We start from the raw sequence: 19,595 nt of genomic DNA, 5'->3' as shown, positions 1-19,595 counted from the left end.
ATATAACATTGGGAACACGGGTAAGCTCCCTGTGTTTCTATACAATGGTGGGATGAGACCCCACCTGGAACATGCTACCTTTGACAGTGCAATGTCAAAGGTACTAAACCAGAGCATCAGCTTAAAATGCCACATCACATCCTGGATTTGGAACTTGAGTGTGGGGAGAGGCTTTGGACTGCTGGAGGAGAATCGCTTGCCAGCTAACACTCAGCCTTTTATTTGCTCTCGAAACTACACGGCTGGTCCAGTTAAATTTCAGGTCAAGGGCAACAGCCAGAATTTTGAAAGTGGCTGTTGCTTTTAAATGTTAGGGCGAAGTGTTAATCTTTCTTGTTGGAGGTGGGCATTGCCTGGCACTGTTGTAATGCGAATGCTGTTTCCCAATTATCAACCTACTGTTCCAGTCCTGCTGATCGAGGAACAAAGAGTTTCATTGTGTAGTTCAGCAATATATTCTTTCTATCTTAGTCAGAACTGGAGAAATTTGCTGATTATTGCACAGTCTCCAATTACATTGTAAATCCTCGGATACAGAGAAGCTGAGCCTCATCATGTTCCACAAAGACTCGGTATCAATTTACACTTCTGTTCCTTTTGTGAGCCACAGAACATCTGGATTAAAGGCCTTGGGTGAATGTATGGGCTGCTCTTGTAGAACTTGGAACAACTTTACGCGTGGGTCTCCTTTACCTTTTGCGTGCCAGGTAGCCGCGGCACACAGCCTGGCAGAACTTGATTGCACGGACTTGCTTCAGATATGCACATCTCTGCACGTAGCCTCGCCACACCATCTGGATCAGGTTCGCTGCATTCAGCCTCTGCAGAGCCAAGCGAACCAGTACAGATCGAAAATGGGCCTGGAGAGAGAGAGGGGAGAGCGACTCCACACTGATTACCAGCCTGTGACACCGCACCCCCCCCCCCCACCTCAAACCATCCTGAACAGCTCCCACCCTGAACAAACAGCAAGTGATGCTTACTTTGACTAAACAAGATATCGACCCCAATGCCTCTGTGATTAAACAGCAACCGTCATGCAGGATAAAAAGCGGGATTAGTGATTTCTGTTCGAAACAAACAGCAAGTGACGCCCACCCTGAATGATCAGTGGCTCTGTGCAGTTGCACAGTGAGTGACCCTGTAATGTTTGCAGTTTCACATGCCGATTTAATTTTAGATGTGGTGACGGTTATCATGCAAACATCAGCTGCTACTGGAAGACTGTCAACTCAGTGAAAGGTACTCTGTGGGCTACCGAAAGCTCTTCAGACATCCAGTGCGAGGACAGGACTGTGACCCACTGCTGCTGGGGTGTAGGAGTACACGATAAAGCACAGACTGAGCTCAGTGCTGTCTGTGGACACCGAGCAGCTGGACCCTGTGTAATAACCTACTGCTAACGGAATGTTCAGAACTAAAAAAAGCTGAATTGTTGACATATTTTGACCAAATATAACAATGCATTTGATACTGTGAAGGAGGACAATGTAATTTCTGCATTGAACAATTAAATATTTTATGAGCAAAGTTGGGTTTTTTTGGGGGGGGGGGTGGGGGAGGAAGTAAAACCTAGCATGCAGGCACCGCCTCATGGCGTGGACTGTGAGCTTTCGTTGAGCCGGCCACCTCCACCCACCTGTATGGTGATCGCTGCCCTCCTCATCCTCAAAAACCGCTTCCTTTCCAGGATGGTCCTGAACCAGTTCTGCAGGAGCAGGATCTTCCGCATCACTTCCCGGTGCAAGACATCCTGGAGCTTCTGACGTTCCGACTCCTTCATAAAAACCTGGCAAGGATAGGGAGAGAAAGGAGGGGATGATGAGCCTCCAGAAGCATGAAACGCACAGACCATCAACCCAACACTAGTGTCGAGGTGCAAGGCCAGGCTGAACCCCAAGATTTCCACAGCTGAAACCAGTATTTGCTCCAAAAACAGTCTGACCTTAGCTGGAATACAATTCCTTCCAGTGTTAAAGGAAAAAGTTAAAGATTGGCTTTATTTATTTATTTGTTGAGATACAACGCAGAGTAGAGTAGGCCTGAGATAAAGCACAGAGTAGAGTAGGCCTGAGATACAACGCGGAGTAGAGTAGGCCTGAGATAAAGTACAGAGTAGAGTAGGCCTGAGATACAGCACAGAGTAGAGTAGGCCTGAGATAAAGCACAGAGTAGAGTAGGCCTGAGATACAACGCAGAGTAGAGTAGGCCTGAGATACAACGCAGAGTAGAGAAGGCCTGAGATAAACTACAGAGTAGGCCTGAGATAAAGTACAGAGTAGAGTAGGCCTGAGATACAGCACAGAGTAGAGTAGGCCTGAGATACAGCACCGAGTAGAGTAGGCCTGAGATACAACGCAGAGTAGAGTAGGCCTGAGATAAAGCACAGAGTAGAGTAGGCCTGAGATACAGCACAGAGTAGAGTAGGCCTGAGATACAACGCAGAGTAGAGTAGGCCTGAGATAAAGCACAGAGTAGAGTAGGCCTGAGATACAGCACAGAGTAGAGTAGGCCTTTCTGGCCCTTCAAACCACACTGCCCAGCAACCCCCCCTCCCCCCCCCCGATATAATCCTAGCCTAATCACGGGACTAATTATGATGACCGACTAACCTGTCGCCCAGCAGGTCTTTGGACCGTGGGAGAAAACTGAGCACCCAGAGGAGACCCGCATGGTCATGGGGAGAGCGTACAAACTCCTTACAGGCAGTGGCAGGAATTGAACCCAGATCACCTGTACCGTAAACTGACGTGCTAACCACTATGCTACCTTGTCCCAAGCAGAATGAAATATAAAGTGAAATATGTCATTTGCACAAAATCAAATCCGGGAGGATCAGGAAGCAAATACCACCAAGCTTCCAGCACCAGCATCGCATGTCCACAACTCACTAACCCGGAGCATACATCTGTGGGAGGAAACTGGAACATCTGAAGAATAGACACGCGGTCACGAGGACATGCAAATTCCTTCAGGACGAGCCTCAGCACAAAACATCGACTCTTTATTCCCTTCTATAGATGCTGCCTGATCTGCTGAGTTCCTCCAGAGTTCTGTGTGTGTTGCAAACCCTTTACAGGGCAGCAGCGGGAATTTAACCCCGATCTGGCACTGTAAGCGCTACACTACCACGCAGCCCACACTTGCTGTCTGCACCTTTCCTTAGCGGACAATGAACACTGGTTACTAAGCCGAGGATCATGACAGTGTTACTCAACACAAAGGCTGCGAGGCAGAGATGGCTCACACAGATCCCTCGCTCTCACTGGTGTGATGGTGGAGGAAACACGGACAATGGGTTCAGATACAGGAAGGGTGTAGCGATCAATAAGGTGAAGGGGGGGGAAGGAGGTGCGGAGCACGGTAGAAATCAAGGCACTTTCTCCTGAGGCCACGTATGTGTGAGAGAGAGAGAGGACGATCAAGAGCAAGTCAACACTAGTTTTACAATGTATGCCCCTAGCATTAAAAACTTTTACAAACTTGGCTTCAACAGTGAGGATTCTCATCCAATTCTGCCTTTGCCTGGACCTCCCCTCAAGTGCTTCTGAGCTGCGGGCTTAACGGCTCCCTATGGGGCCCAGGGAGTGGTTGGCATTCTCAACGTTCTCTGGGTGATGAATCTGTTTTTTCCAAATTCCCTGCTGGATTTCTTGTAGCTATGCTCTTCTCCAAAATGGAAACATTTCATCTGCATCCCCTCTTGTACAACCATCATAATTTTAAAGCTTTTGTGTAGGCCACTGGTGTCTTCTTTACCCAAGAGATTGTCTGTTTTTCCCTTCCTAATATCTACATCTTTGTATTAGTAATATCTAGTGCCCTTCCCTTGGACAACATCGGTGGTGTGGAGAGGGGAGACTTGCAGCTTGGGCAACTTCCGGTCTTCCATAAAAAAAACCTTGCCCAGGCTTGCGCCCTGGAAACTTTCCAAGGTACAAATCTATGGTCTATCGAGGCCAATGGAGGCCTACATTACTAATATCCTCCCCATCTGTTCATTACCTTTTATCTATACTAACAGTATTCTCAATAAGGTTCAATACAATATCAGCATAATGTCCCTACTTTTTAAATTATATTTTTTCAGAAATAAGCCTACGTTTTTTTTTGAGTAAGTCTTGTAAGCTTTTTTTTTAATGATCACAAGTCATTGCTGGATACTGAGAACATCCAAGTACCGCAGGACTATCCCATCAGCGAGTTGGTCGGTATCGATGGAGTTAGATATTTCACACGGTCGCTGTGCTGTCGCCTAGACTTTTTGTGTATCGTTAGACAGTTTGCAGTGCGAGTGATTGCCTTTCCATTTTTATTGTGGTTGCAAGACTCTTTTGGACATTGGTAACTTAGAATACTGCAAGTCCAGTTCATAGGTTTAATCGGTGGAGGGGGAGCTGCGTCGCCTCAGTTACGGCAAGGATTAGTCCGAGGCCACGGAGTCATCTGCTGCAGCCGCCCAGGAGAGGAGACGCCAAGGCAGCGTGGGTGGGGGCTGGCCCCTCCCATCTGTGCTGTCCTCTGGTATTCAGTAGGTGGAAGAACAAGCTGGACCAGGACAACTTGCCATCAATTCTCCGGACACTCAGGCACTTGGGCTATTTTGTGGGCATGTTTTTTTCTGAAATCTTAACCGTATGTGCTATTTGAGCTGTGTGCAGTTTGCTGTTGGTAATGTGTTTTGCATCTTCTTTTGTGTACTGTTGAGGACATTTGTTTCATTTGGCTAGATTCATCTATGGTTTAATGATAATCAAACTTGAAATTGAAGTGTTTGTCTTGTGGTCAAACTATTGGTTCAACTTTTAGAGACTGGTGTATTTATACTTCATTCCACTTCCCCACCTTGATTCATGCTCTCCAATCCTACTAAAACATGGTATCAGTGTGCACTTTGAGAGATACATTCTTGGTTTATTAATGTCTGTCACTTGTTGCTGTCTTCTATAGATATTGATGATAAATCAAACATTCAGGCCCTTTGGCCCATGATGTTGTGCCAACCTTTTAAACTACCCTTAACCCCCCCCCCCCTATATTTATATCATCCACAAATTCCAAAATCATTTTTTTTCGACTCCGGTGTCCGAAGTGCAAATGTAAGTTGTGAACAGCAGTAGTTCTAGCACGGATCCTTGTGGGACACCATTACACAGCTTACTCAACAGCAGACACATTTGCTTGCTGTCCTCAAGTCTGCTGCAACCCATTCCACTACATGTCTCCTGATACTGCTTTCTCTGACCTTATTTCATCAGTCTATCACGTACCACCTTATTAAAGTCTTTTTGAACGTCTAGATAATTTATACCTACTCTACCACCTTTGTTAATTTTCTGTGGCATCTTCTTAAAAGCTTTGTAAAGTAGGTGATGCAAGATATTCCCTTTTGCAATCCATGCTGACTATTCTGTAAAGATGTCATATTTCCTAGAACTAATATTAAGTTGATTGGTATATAATGCCCAAGCCATATTCAACCCCTCCCCCATTTTAAAACATTGGCTTATTAATTATCTTATTCCTAAAATAATATTAAACATGCATAGTAATGTCTCCGCTCTCTCTTCCAGGATAGTTTTATAATGTGTTGTTGCAATCTCTCTGGACCAGGATTTTATCCTCTACGTTCATATACAGTATGTAAATAATATTTTATTTATTAAAAAATAAACATATTAATTTCATTAATCATGTCATCACTCACTCAACATTCTATCTTCCTGGCAAATACTGAAACAAAATATGATTTAATAGCTCCACCACCTTATGGTTGACTTTGACCTGTTTATCCCTTAATGGCCATATCCCCACCTCAATGTGTTTGTTATGTGTTTGTAAAATATTTTATTGTTTTATATTCCTTTACAATTTAATTTCATCTTTCTTCTTTGCCAGACTCTCTTTCCCTTGGGGAGTTTCTTCCCAGAAACTCCTTCATATTCTCCCTTACCGTGCACTCCTCCACTGCCTAATCAACTAATTTGTGCCCCTTGTATTTTCCCATTTTTCTTCCAGAGTAGGATCAGGGGTCACCCTCTTGTGTTTGCTTCAGCATGACATTACTTGGCCTGAATCCCCATGGGGCTGCTGTAATCCTGTTCTGAATGGAACCCATCATTCAATGATGTCAATGAAAGCAAGCATGCAGGTACAGCAGGCAGTGAAGAAAGCTAATGGCATGCTGGCCTTTATAACAAGAGGAATTGAGTATAGGAGTAAAGAGGTCCTTCTGCAGCTGTACAGGGCCCTGGTGAGACCCCACCTGGAGTATTGTGTGCAGTTTTGGTCTCCAAATTTGAGGAAGGACATTCTTGCTATTGAGGGAGTGCAGCGTAGGTTCACAAGGTTAATTCCTGGAATGGCGGGACTGTCATATGTTGAAAGATTGGAGCAACTGGGCTTGTATACACTGGAATTTAGAAGGATGAGAGGGGATCTGATTAAAACATATAAGATTATTAAGGGATTGGACACGCTGGAGGCAGGAAGCATGTTCCCGCTGATGGGTGAGTCCAGAACTAGAGGCCACAGTTTAAGAATAAGGGGTAGGCCATTTAGAACTGAGATGCGGAAAAACTTTTTCACCCAGAGAGTGGTGGATATGTGGAATGCTCTGCCCTAGAAGGCAGTGGAGGCCAAGTCTCTGGATGCATTCAAGAGAGAGTTAGATAGAGCTCTTATAGATAGCGGGGTCAAGGGATATAGGGAGAGGGCAGGAACGGGGTACTGATTGTGTATGATCAGCCATGATCACAGTGAATGGCGGTGCTGGCTAGAAGGGCCAAATGGCCTACTCCTGCACCTACTGTCTATTGTCTATAATCCATCTAAAAGCAAGCGCAGACTGTACCCTCAGATAGTGAGTGGGGTGCTGAGGAATTACCCTTCAACCTTCAGGATTCTGAACCAATGTGGTTAGCTTCACACACCACAACACTGAACCAATTCCACAACCCATGGACTCACCTTCAACGACTCTGCAATTCACATTCTCAGTGTTATTTATTATTAACATTTTTTTTGTATTTGTCTACTTCTACATAGTGGATGTTCGTCAGACTTTGTGTGTAGTTTTTTGTTGATTCTATTATATTTCACACACTCAGCGATTCAGGAACAGTTTCTTCCCCTCTGCCATCCGATTCCTAAATGGACATTGAATCTTTGGACACTACCTCACTTTTTTTTAACACATAGTTTAAAAAAAAATCTATTCAATATACATATACTGTAATTGATTTACTTAATTATTTTTTATTTTATTTACTTTTTTTCCTCTCTGCTAGATTATGTATTGCATTGAACTGCTGCTGCTAAGTTAACAAATTTCACATCACATGCTGGTGATAATAAACCTGATTCTGATTCTTTATTCTACTGTGAATGCCTGCAAGAGATGGATCTCAGGGCAGCACACGTATACCTCCACTGGTTAATCTGTTCCATACCTTACAATATTTAATATTAATGCATTTTAATTTATTATTTATGTGCGATTCATCTGTAGATTTCATTCTTACCTTCAATAATTATAACGTGTTATATGCTTTACACCCCAGTTTGAAGAAACAGAATCTCCTTTCTATATACATTGTATGGTTAGATACATATATGTAGCTAAGTGACAATAAACATCAGTTAACTTAATAAATTGACTTTGAACTTTGAAATAGGAAATGCTTCACTTCTCTGTTCCACCACTAGATGGAGCACATTGCAGAGCTAGGCCCCCTAGTGGTCCAAGCTGCCAGTGCACATCCATCCAACACAAGGATCTAGGCAGGTCGGGCCCGGCTTTGGCACATCATGATTCTCGGCTGTTCCTGGACATTTTGCCAAAACGCTGGCAAGTCTTAGCTGGTCTTACCTTAGTTTTTCCAATCTGACAGTTATTCCTGTCCAACTCCAGCCTGTTGAACAAGGCAGCAATAGCTTCCTGTAGTGGCTCGGCGTTCCTGGGGAGCAGCACCTGGAACTGGTTCCTGAATTCCTGGAACAACAAACATCCAAGAGGTGAGGCTAAGGTTGACCTCACAGAGGGCAACTCTGGGGAATGAGCCCCACAAAGCTCGTGAAATTGGGAGAAAGGTCTCAGCACGGATGAGTACAGGAGAAGAGACTGAAACAACACACACAAAATGCTGGTGGAACACAGCAGGCCAGGCAGCATCTGTAGGGAGAAGCACTGTCAACGTTTCGGGCCGAGACCCTTCGTCAGGACTAACTGAAAGGAGAGATATTAAGAGATTTGAAAGTAGTGGGGGAGGGGGAAATGCGAAATGATAGGAGAAGACCGGAGGGGGTGGGATGAAGCTAAGAGCTGGAAAGGTGATTGGCGAAAGTGATACAGAGCTGGAGAAGGGAAAGGATCATGGGATGGGAGGCCTAGGGAGAAAGAAAGGGGGGGGGGGGAGCACCAGAGGGAGATGGAGAACAGGCAGGGTGATGGGCAGAGAGAGAAAAACAAACAACTAAATATGTCAGGGATGGGGTAATAAGAAGGGGAGGAGGGGCATTAACAGAAGTTAGAGAAGTCAATGTTCATGCCATCAGGTTGGAGGCTACCCAGCCGGTATATAAGATGTTGCTCCTCCAACCTGAGTGTGGATTCATCTTGACAGTAGAGGAGGCCATGGATAGACATATCAGAATGGCAATGGGATGTGGAATTAAAATGTGTGGCTGTGTTGACCCACTTTCTGCGCAGGGGAACCGGCTCAGAAATAGCCAGCGCGTGGGGGGAGACTTTGGTAATGCACCTCTGACGTCATTTCCGCCCGGAGAGGGCAGGCACTAGGGATTAAATGCCAGCACTGCGAAGTTTGAATAAACTAGTCTCGAAACGACTCACCGACTGCGTGTCGTTATTTCAGCGCTGTGTGCACATCGCTACATTGGTGACCCCGACGGTCCAAACGGGATTTGGACCAAAGATGACCGACTCTTCATCTGTTCACGCAGTTTCGCTAAAACTGCCGACTTTCTGGACACTGCGACCACGCGTGTGGTTTAGCCAAGCAGAAGCCCAGTTCCAGATTTGGCAGATATCCTCTGATTCCACGTGTTACTACCACATGGTGAGCGCCCTTGACCAGCAGACAGCTGCCCAGGTTGCGGATTTCATACAGTCGCCCCCGGAAGAACGCAAATATGAAGCATTCAAAGCGCTGCTCATTGGGACCTTTGGCCTCTCACGGCGTGAGCGGGGTGCCCGCCTGCTTCACCTGGATGGTTTGGGAGACAGGCTGCCGTCAGCATTGATGAACGAGATGCTGGCCCTGGCTGACGGACACAAGCCCTGCCTCATGTTCGAGCAAGCGTTCCTACAGCAGCTGCCCAAGGACGTACATCTGCTGCTGGCTGACACAGATTTCAGCGGCCTCCGGAAGGTGGCGGCCCAGGCAGACGTGCTGTGGAAAGCCAAGAGGAAGAGCGTGGCGTCCATCGGTCAGATTACCAGGCCACGCGCCCAACAGCGGACCAGACCAGGCCCAGCAGGGGCACCCATCTATCAGGACAACCATCCAGCTGGTCTCCAGCAAGTTCACGTGGCACGGACTTCGCAAGCAGGTCAGTGAATGGGCCAGAGCGTGCATGCAGTGCCAAACAGCCAAGGTGCAGTGGCACACTAAAGCCCCGCCGCAGCAGTTCAAACCCACCCACCGGAGGTTCGACCACATTCATGTGGATATCATGGGCCCCCGACCAGTGTCCCGAGGAGCGCGGCACCTCCTAACTATGGTATACTGGTTCACGAGGTGGCCAGAGGCGGTCCTGCTCACCGACACATCTGCCGATTCCTGCGCCCGAGCACTGATTGCAACCTGGGTAGCACGTTTCGGGGTACCGGCCCACATTACCTCCGACAGAGGCACCCAGTTCACCTCCAGCCTGTGGTCGGCTGTGACCAGCCTGTTGGGAATGCAGCTGCACCACACTACTGCCTACCACCCACAGTCGAACGGACTGGTGGAACGCTTCCATCGTCACTTGAAGTCGGCTCTCATGGCCCGCCTGAGAGGACCTAACTGGGTGGACGAGCTTCCTTGAGTCCTGCTTGGAATTCATACAGCGCCCAAAGAGGATCTGCACGCCTCGTTGGCCAAGTTGGTGTATGGCGCACCCCTGGCCGTCCTGGGACAGTTCATACCAGCCCCAAGGGGGCAAGAGGAAGAACCCGCAGCAGTCCTGGACAGACTACGCGAAAGGCTCGGCAACCTGGCCCCCTGTACCAACTTCACAGCACGGACGGACCCTGACCCATGTACCCAAAGACCTGCAGGACTGTAAGTTTGTGTTTGTACGAAGGGGCGGACACCGGGCACCGCTACAGCGGCCGTACGAGGGGCAGTTCAAGGTGATCAACAACAACGGGTCCACATACGTTCTGGACATTGGGGGGAAAGAGGAGGTTTTCACAGTGGACCGACTCAAACCAGCCCATGTGGACTTGGCGCAGCCGGTCGAGGTTCAGGCACCGCGGCGCAGAGGCTGATCCAGACTGTGGACATTGGGGGGTGTATCGCCGGTTCTGGTGGGGGTGGGGGGGTTATGTGGCAACCCACTTTCTGCGCTGGCGAACCGGCTCACAAATAGCCAGCGCGCGGGGGGAGACTTTGGTAATGCACCTCTGATGTCATTTCCGCCCGGAGAGGGCGGGCGCTAAGGTTTAAATGCCAGCGCCGCGAAGTTTGAATAAACTAGTCTCGAAACGACTTACCGACTGCGTGTCGTCTCTAACTCTGTATGTAGTACATCGCTACATGGCCACTGGGAGATCCTGCTTTCTCTGGCGGACCAAGCGTAGGTGTTCAGCGAAACGGTCTCCCAGTCTGCGTCAGGTCTCACCAATATATAAAAGGCCACACCGGGAGCACCGGACGCAGTATACCACACCAGCCGACTCACAGGTGAAGTGTCGCCTCACCTGGAAGGACAGTCTGGGGCCCTGAATGGTGGTGAGGGAGGAAGTGTAAGGGCAGGTGTAGCACTTGTTCCACTTACAAGGATAATTGCCAGGAGGGAGATTGGTGGGAAGGGATGGGGGGACGAGTGGACAAGGGAGTCGCGTAGGGAGCGATCCCTGTGGAAAGCAGAAAGGTGGGGGGAGGGAAAGATGTGCTTGGTAGTGGGATCCCGTTGGAGGTGGCAGAATTTACGGAGAATTATACATTGGACTTGGAGGCTGGTGGGGTGGTAGGTGAGGACAAAGGGAACTCTATCCCGAGTGGGGTGGCGGGTGGATGGGGTGAGGGCAGATGTGCGGGAAAAGGGAAAATGAGAAGAGATTGAGTGTTGGTCAACAAGCAGGAGGAACAATCGTGCCCTCCTTGGGTAGTCAGGTTGTAATTAATAGTGCACAACAGAGCTCTTGTTCTCAAGCCCCAGCTATTCACAATCCACCTCAAAGAATTTGCTGACAGAATCAAATCTAACATCTCCAGGTCTGGTGATAATGAGAAACTAAATGGGAACACGTGTGGTAAAAGGGGGCTTCAAAATGATGGAGAGAAGTTCAGTGAGAGAGTAACCACATGAGAGGTACAATGTGACAATACCCACTTACGTACAAAAATCCCAGAAATGCCAAATAACCATTCAAAATGGTGATAGATTGGAAATGTTCATATTCAAAAAGCGAATGTCCTTGTACACTGTAAGCCAATATGCAGTTATAGTAAGTAGATTGGAAAGTATTTTGGACCTTCCTTACAAGAGGATGTGAGTACAAAAATAAAGATGTCTGCACGACTTTAGAAGTCTTGCTGTTAAAGAACTGCAGCAAAGCTTTATCAGATTAGCAGCCACAAAGCAACACGAACACATCTATGTCATTGTCGTGATAATAATCTAATTCTGGTTCTGAGGATAGATCTGTCATGAGGTGAGACTAAAGAGATGACTATCCTGCTTAAGAGTTTCCCCATTGAAGTGTACAAAATCCTTTGAGGAGTCAGCAAGGTGCTTCCGGCTGAGGAGTTAGAACAGCGGATCCTGGTCTCAGAGTAGAGGTTGGCAGCCTAACTGCAGTTGCTCCACTCAGAGAGTTGCAAACCTTCCAAAAGTTCTCTTCCACTGGAACCGTGGAGGCTCAGTCAATGACTCCATTTGACACCAAGACTGACAGATGTTCTTGATATTTGATGATTTGAGTGATTATGGGATGAAGTAGAAAAAGCCACCATCGTACTGAAGGGCAGAGCGCGTTCAAGGGGCTGAATGGCCTATTCCCCACAGTAGAGGAGGTGAAAGTCATGGACCAGAAGGTTCAACGTAGCTGCTGTCAGATTAAAAAGAAACCCAGAGGGAGGGAGTGACTCTGGAACTCTAATGCGAGTGTGCACATCTAGAGCTGCTAGAAGGAGGGACTAAGTCCTCTTGCTCATAATCAAAGCAGACATGATATACCAAGTGGCCTTCTTCCTTGTAATAAATATCATTGGATACGGATCCCGTGCACACCGGTCCTCGCCGGGGCACGGATCCTAGGGATGAGAAGTTAGGAAAAAAAATCATGCGACAGGCAGAAACTGGATGAACAAATCAGATACAGGTGGCACGGGATTTTCGAACGTTCGCTTTACGACAGCTCGCTGTTACGAAAGACCTACATTGGTACCTGTTTTCGCTAACCAAAGGGGATTTTCGCTTTCACAAAAAAAAAGACGCCCACTTTATTTGTGTGTTTACCCCGAGAAAGATGACCATGACCGTGACGCCTTGTGCGGGCAGTTGTGTGCTCATGTGTGTGCGTGCGTAGGCGTGTGCGTGCATAGGCGTGTACGTGCCGATTTTTTTTTTCTCCAAATCGATTTTGGGTTGCTGTCTTCCCGATTTTGATAAGTGAAACTACACCATACATACAATATTTCTACTTTATATAGGCTGTATATTTATCATATCATTCGTGCTTTCACTATATGTCCATGTTATTTTAGGTTTTATGTGTTATTTGGTATGATTTGGTAGGTTATTTTTTGGGTCTGGGAATAAATTTTTCCCATTTAAATTAATGGAAATTGCTTCTTCACTTTACAACATTTCGGCTTTCAAACGGTTTCATAGGAACGCTCTACCTTCGGATAGCGGGGGAGACCTGTATCCTGTTTCACGCCCCTTCCCCGACTCCGTACCTGCAGGGTGTATTTGGCACTGTATCCGGAGCGCCGGATTCGGACGGTCTCCAGCATCCCGGTGTACTTCAGCTGCTGCAGTACGAGGTCATCGTCGAAACAGAGTTCCATCTGCAGAGAGACAGGCAGGAAGATCATCAGCGCACAGACGCCAGGCCTGAGTCTGTGGGAGCGGCATCTATATACAGTTCAGAGCCAACAGAGGCCATTAATTCCCCAGTAGAAAAAGTTTCTGACTCACAACAGTATAGATTTCAGCATCAGGCCATCACAGACCCCAGCTTACAGCATAAAAGTGGGGTACAATGTGGGTACCCCAGGTTCCTTGCTGCACAGGGACTGTCACCATATCACAGGATAAGACTGGGGTATAGAACTGGTAGGGAAAGGATTGTCACTGTACAAAACCAGAGAGATCTGTCAGTGACACCTGTGGGTACAGCTCCATTGGGATATAGAAACGTAGAAATCTACAACACAGTACAGGCCCTTCAGCCCACAATGTTGTGCCAACCCTCGGTGAGGTTTGCAGTGGAGTGCGCGGCCTAGAGGCCTGGAAGCCTGGAGACAAGCGCAAGCCCAGGATTGGATCCATTGCTTCTCTCCATTTGAGGCATCAAGCAAGGTTGAAGTCAACGAGGACGAGAGCGGGGCATAGGCGGGTGGTTTGGTGCCATCTGCCTGTATTTGACCAGGGCTCCTCTCCCTCTCCCTAGCTCCTATCGGAGGAAAGTGCAGGAGTCTTGGGATCCAGATTGTAAAGACTGATTAGCGAGGCTCATGGCTGTGAACTCGTTCTGGTGGACTTTGAGGTTCGTGTTGCATGTGTTTCTGGTAACGCAGACCACCTAGCCATTACACCTTTTTGAGAACAGGCCACCAACATTTTTGATCAGCTGCAAGTAAACCCCATTACAATTTAATTGAATGTGAGGACCTTTGGAATTGGGAAATGTTTTCTAGGAAGTCATGGTTTGCTCTGAAGCATTTTGTGATCTCTGGAAGCCCACGTTCCGAGTTCTCCGAGGAAGATCTCAATTAGAAGGCTCAGGCTGAGGAACCCCCAATCCTTCAGCAACTTCCTTCTGGTGCACAGACACCGGATAATCACAGTAAAAGCAGTAAGGTCTTACCAAGCCCAGTCTGTCACACTCTTCCCAACAACTCGCCTCACCTTTTTGGCGTTTGAGCGAATACATCGAATGAAGAAAGGCTCAGCTTTGCCCAGGGCTTCCATCAGTTTATTCAGGGAGGCCTGAAAAATCAAACCCAGTCACTGTAAAGAATCTAAGAAACACGCTGAACCACCGGTCGGGTCAGAGAGAGCGCCCGCCATACCCACCTGGAACTGTGCACTGATGCTGGGCGGCTTCTTCTTCTTGTGCAAGTGGAGCAAGGATTTGGTGGTGCGATCGTGGAGAGTCATGCCCATAATGTGCTTTAAGGAACTCGAGTCAATGAGGTTCTGGAGGGAGGAGAGAAACAATTTGTCACATGTATGGTTCACAACACAACCGACGATTACATAGACAGCAGTAGTTGATGGGGTAGAGTCTGTTTGCATAGTGATTGGCCTAGACCACTCCCAATCAGTAATTCACATCATCGGCTACCACCAGGGAACGATGGGAAATTGTCCCATTATTCCAGAATGATTAAATTTGCTATTTCAACATTAAAAACCTGACTGCAAGGTTGTCAAATCCTGCAGGGTTCTCAATCTACCTGCTGAAAGCTTGCCTGCTTAACCATCAGCACGGGTAACAAGGCTGGCATGGAGTGAGCTCACTGGCCTCTGGAGAAGGAGGATTTTCCTACCCAGAACCGTCACGCTGCCAGTTTACCCATCTTGGCCTTGGACAGTTTCTATGACTTGGCCTCTTCCAGTTCTTTCGGGCAGAGAGGTCTAAGTATTCACAAGCTTAGAGAAGTAACTCATCCTCATTCACCTTAAATGGGCCACTTCTATTTGGGAGCTGAGTAAACATCAGGGGATTCCACTCTTTGAGGGGTTGGGAGTCTGGGATTCAATGTCTAAACCCAGTTGGAGACTGAAAAGGTCTCCCTTGTTCTAGATTTCTCCACAAGGAGAAACTTTGCCCCAGTCATCCACATAATTCTGGAAGTTTTAGTGAGGTCACCTCCCATTCTTCTCAAGTCCATTGAGTAGAGGCCTAAATTACTGAACCTTTCCTTGTGAAACAACTATTCACCCAGGAATCAATCTAATGAACCTTCTCTAATGCCTTCTGCCATCTTAAATGTATTAATTATGAGCATAATTTACATCTTCAACCTCTTCAGCAAAAGCTAGCAGCAACATTAAATATCTACTCACATTGCACCCAAATATTTAGAGTTAATGCAAGGGGTATTTCTTTCTCAGCTTTGTTACTGGCTTGTCAGCACAACCAATGACAGGCCTCTAATCTGCTTATCCAATTAGAAGAGCTGATGCTGAAGGGGTCCCATTGGGCAATGTCTTGTGAATTTTACCACTTGCGTTCTGACCAAAATGTCAAACAGGGAAAAAACACATGAATGAGCTATTCAAAGGAACCACTTACCTTAGGAATTACCAGCTTTTGTTTCAAACCTTTATTTTTCCTGTTGAGATACCAAAATGTTTCCTTTTTTAAGATCTTTTTACAAGTGACAGTGGTAAAGGTTAGTCCAATCAACAAGCAGCAGAAGGCAGGCAGAAAGGGGCAGCAAGTGGCGGAAAGTGGCAATTCCGAGAGTGCAGAGATTAGTTGAATTAAATAATAAGGTCAAAGAGTGGAGTCTGGTTTTAAAGATCAGCTGAAGGCCCAAAGAGGTAACTCAGTGGGTGAGGGTCTGCAAGGCTGAGGTTGTCTGCTGTGAGAAGTATATCTCATGTGGCTCTGTCTTGGGGCTACTTCTTCAGAAATCTCTGCACTCTTGGTCAGCCACCAGCATTCCTCCTATTATTTGGTCAGCTTTCACTCGTCTCGTTTCCCTGGGAGTACCTGCATCTAACTGGTCTCTTTCCTTCCCCTCAACCACACCACGGAGGCCTAGCGGTTAGCGCGACTCTATGACAGCTCTGAGCTTCAGAGATCGTCTCCAATGCGGTCGGACGTACGTTTGCGCGTCCTTCCCGTGAGCACGTGGGCTTCCTCCGAGTACTCCAGTTTCTTCCCACGGTCCACAGGCATACGGGCTAGTAGGTCAATCGTCCTGTGATGGGATGGGGTGAGATAGATGGGGTTGCCAGGCAGTGAGCCAGATGGGCCTGTCCCACCCCTTCCCGAAGCCACACATCCTCTCCCTCTCTTCATACTCTTTGTTCTTCCTTCCCCACTCCCACCAGCCTCCCTCTCTGATTCATCACACCCCTGCACCTCGTCCTGCCTCATCCCCCGCTATCATTCTACTTCCCTGTCCTGTTCTCTCCCCTTATTCCCCTTCTCCTCGCAGCCCCCCTCTCCTTCTCCTGCTGCTCAACTGTCTCCCTCTCAAATCAACCGTCTCCAATTCACCCCATCCCACCCTCCTTCCCCTCCCTCATTCTCTCTGCCCAATCTGCCTACCATTGTGGCAAAGGGGAGTTTCGGTTTCTTTTGGCCGATCGAACAAGGCAGAGCAGAGCTTCAAGCAGGTAGGACAGAGCATCCAGGACACTTCCAGCACCCTGACACCTCTTGCCGTTCCCATTATACCCAGACAAAAGACCCGAGGAAACTGACCTAGGGGGCAGAGAGGCAGGAAATTGACCTAAGAGGCAAGGAGGCAGCACATCTGAAAGGAAACTCACAAAAAGTAGCTGTGAGGTCTCTCAAAGCGTCTCAGTGGTTTGAGGAGGCTGTGAGGATTGTCAAGGGACTGAGCCCATCCCCGGATACTGTTCATCAGCTGGGCATGCAAGTCACTAGCAAATCATTCCAGGGAAAGAGGGAGAGAGCAAAGGAAAGGTTGAGAGAGGACCAATCACCAAAGAGTGCACCCAACCACCGCAGCAAGAGGCCCGATTATTGCCTTGCGATCCCACACCATGCAGTTAAACGGAATTCCTCCAGCAGCTAACACCAAACGGGACCGACCCAAATGCTGGGCCACCAGCCCAACACAAGTCACAAGTTCAACTCCTGGCACAGCTTGTGGAGGGAGTTAAGTCAATGAATTTTCCCTAAAGGTCCCGTTGCAAACTGTCAGAATGCAGTCCGATCCAAAGTGAGTCACGGATCCCCTTTGGATCGGCATTCCAATCCATTCCTTCAGTCACAAAGAGACCGGCACATCCCATAAAATCATTAACAAACACCACATTTCTCAGTTAATCTATTAATGGAGAGGATTAATTCATTCAACATTATTCTGCAAGAGGATTAAACATTGAAATGGAAACCCTTGGCTCTAAGACAATTTGCAGACTGGAACTCGTCTGTGGCAGCTCTAGCCCGAGGCATGGTACCCCCAGACCAAGGCAAAGTAAGCCCAGCCCATGCTAGCATCACTCACCTCAGCCCTTGTTTCCGCGGAGGCATCAGGCAAAGAGAAAATCCAAAGGTGTGAAATTCCATCTCCTTACCCAAGAGGGAATAAAAACACCAATACCCCCCCCCCCTCACCACCACCCACTTATCACCACCCCCCTCAGGGGGTCAGCAATCACCTCGAACTTGAACCAAAGTCTCCGGCGAGCATATGGACCCGCATCTCCAGGTAGGGTCAAGAAGATTGGGAGGGCTACCAAGCATTGGCCAACAGAGCCAATTACAACTCACATCTGATCAGCGTCCACCAGTTTCACCTGTGTCAGTGTGGAGCGTTCTGACCTCCCACAGTCCAGACACAGGTGTTGGCTCAGGTGTAATCCTCAGATCAAGGGGCCTGGAATACCAGGACATAACGTGGCTGTATGGCTGGAAGGAGCTTCTGGGGATGACAGTACTCAACACTATCCTTGAAAAACATCACAAACATATTAAACTTTAACAGGCTAAATTGGGAGGGTAGGGTGTGTAGGCCAAGTTCCAGTTCTCTTGCGCTTTAAATATTGCCGTCAATCTTTCAAAAGTTAAAAGGATTTAATAGGGCAAAAAGGAAAGGACCGTGGGGAGGACTGAAAGAAACTCTACACAAAGAGAGTAAGTGGATGGGGCTTGGTGAATATTTAACCCTGGTCAACAAAAATAAACAGGAACAGCTCCGGACCAATGAAATTTTTGGCTTGGATCTCAACATGGTTCAGCTCTGGTTGACTGAATGATCACGAGGTAGTCGATGCTGAGGTCACGCAGAGTGTGGAGGATGTTTGCCTGGGCTCATGCCTCCACTGAAGAGGAATTACCCCTTACTTACTTCTTGCTGACGTCCTCAGAGGGCTCAACATTGAAATCTTCACGAGTACTTTCAAATGAATAACCGAGCACTGAAAACACACTGGGACACAAGGCCGGACGGAGCACTAAAGATCCTAGCGATTCCCCTTTTGCCTATCGCATGCAAAAACACTTGGTAAAGGCCACAGGCCCAAGAGCGGCAAGGTACACTCAGTGGCCACTTTATTAGGTACACCTGTACACTGGCTCATTAATGCAAATATCTAATCGGCCAATCATGTGGCAGCAACTCAATGTGTAAAAGCATGCAGACATGGTCAAGAGGTTCAGTTGTTCAGACCAAACAGAATGGGGAAGAAATGTGATCTAAGTGACTTTGACAGTGGAATGATTGTTGGTGCTAGATGGGGTGGTTTGAGGATCTCAGAAACTGCTGATCTTCATGCACAACAGTCTCTAGAGTTTACAGAGAATGGTGCGATAAACAAACAACAACATCCAGTGAGGGGTATTCTCTAGATGAAAATGCCTTTTCATGAGAATTCAGAGGAGAATGGCCAGACTAGTTCAAGATGACAGGAAGGTGACAATAACTCATATAACCATGCATTACAACAGTGGTGAGCAGAAGAGCATCTCTGGATGCATGACATTTGAACCTTGAAGTGGAAGGGCCACAGCAGCAGAAGACCCTGAGCATACACTCAGTGGCCACTTTATTAGATACACCCCTGTCTCAAATAAAGTGGCCACAGAGTGTATTTCACCACTGGTTTTTGACAGAATAAAACATAAATGCAATGGTAGCATTACTGTTCCAAATCTGAAATAACCTGCATTCCCCCAACAAGCACAGATTTACAGATGAATAATTTCCCCCAACAAGCACAGATTTACAGATGAATAATTTGCCTGAGGTCACCTCAAGACTTGTGGAACCAAGAGTATGATCCTGAAATAGTAATCTAAAGGTTGCAAGTTCAATCCCATCAGCTCAGTTTAAAGAGCTAAATCAAAATTTAAAAGTACGGAGGTACAGTAAAAACGATAATTTTCCAACCAGGCTGCTGGAAAAACCCAACATGTTCACTCATGTCCTTCAGAGGTGGAAACTTTGTGTATTTACCAGGCCTTTCCTAAACCTCTTTCTGCT

At 47.3% G+C, this 19,595-nt stretch overlaps 1 protein-coding gene across 6 annotated transcripts in view; it reads right to left on the bottom strand.

Annotated features, from left to right (window-relative positions):
* The window catches only part of LOC140739874 (unconventional myosin-IXb-like), a 110,708-nt gene that overhangs the window by 33,503 nt on the left and 57,610 nt on the right, over positions 1-19,595 (bottom strand). For 5 of the 6 annotated variants that reach the window (XM_073068485.1, XM_073068489.1, XM_073068484.1 and 2 more), the window contains exons 15-22: positions 16,915-17,028; positions 15,704-15,743; positions 14,479-14,601; positions 14,311-14,391; positions 13,137-13,247; positions 7,871-7,993; positions 1,640-1,789; positions 694-860 (exon numbers count right to left, since the gene is read on the bottom strand). In XM_073068485.1, coding sequence (XP_072924586.1) covers positions 694-860; positions 1,640-1,789; positions 7,871-7,993; positions 13,137-13,247; positions 14,311-14,391; positions 14,479-14,601; positions 15,704-15,743; positions 16,915-17,028 — 909 coding nt within the window. The remainder of the gene's footprint in view (positions 1-693; positions 861-1,639; positions 1,790-7,870; positions 7,994-13,136; positions 13,248-14,310; positions 14,392-14,478; positions 14,602-15,703; positions 15,744-16,914; positions 17,029-19,595) is intronic. The other variant, XM_073068488.1, reaches the window with a different exon arrangement.

The sequence above is a fragment of the Hemitrygon akajei genome, chromosome 16, assembly GCF_048418815.1.
Source record: "Hemitrygon akajei chromosome 16, sHemAka1.3, whole genome shotgun sequence".
Taxonomy (NCBI): domain Eukaryota; kingdom Metazoa; phylum Chordata; class Chondrichthyes; order Myliobatiformes; family Dasyatidae; genus Hemitrygon; species Hemitrygon akajei.
Note: the sequence above shows the minus strand (reverse complement) of the source record. Positions and strands in the feature narration are given on the sequence as shown.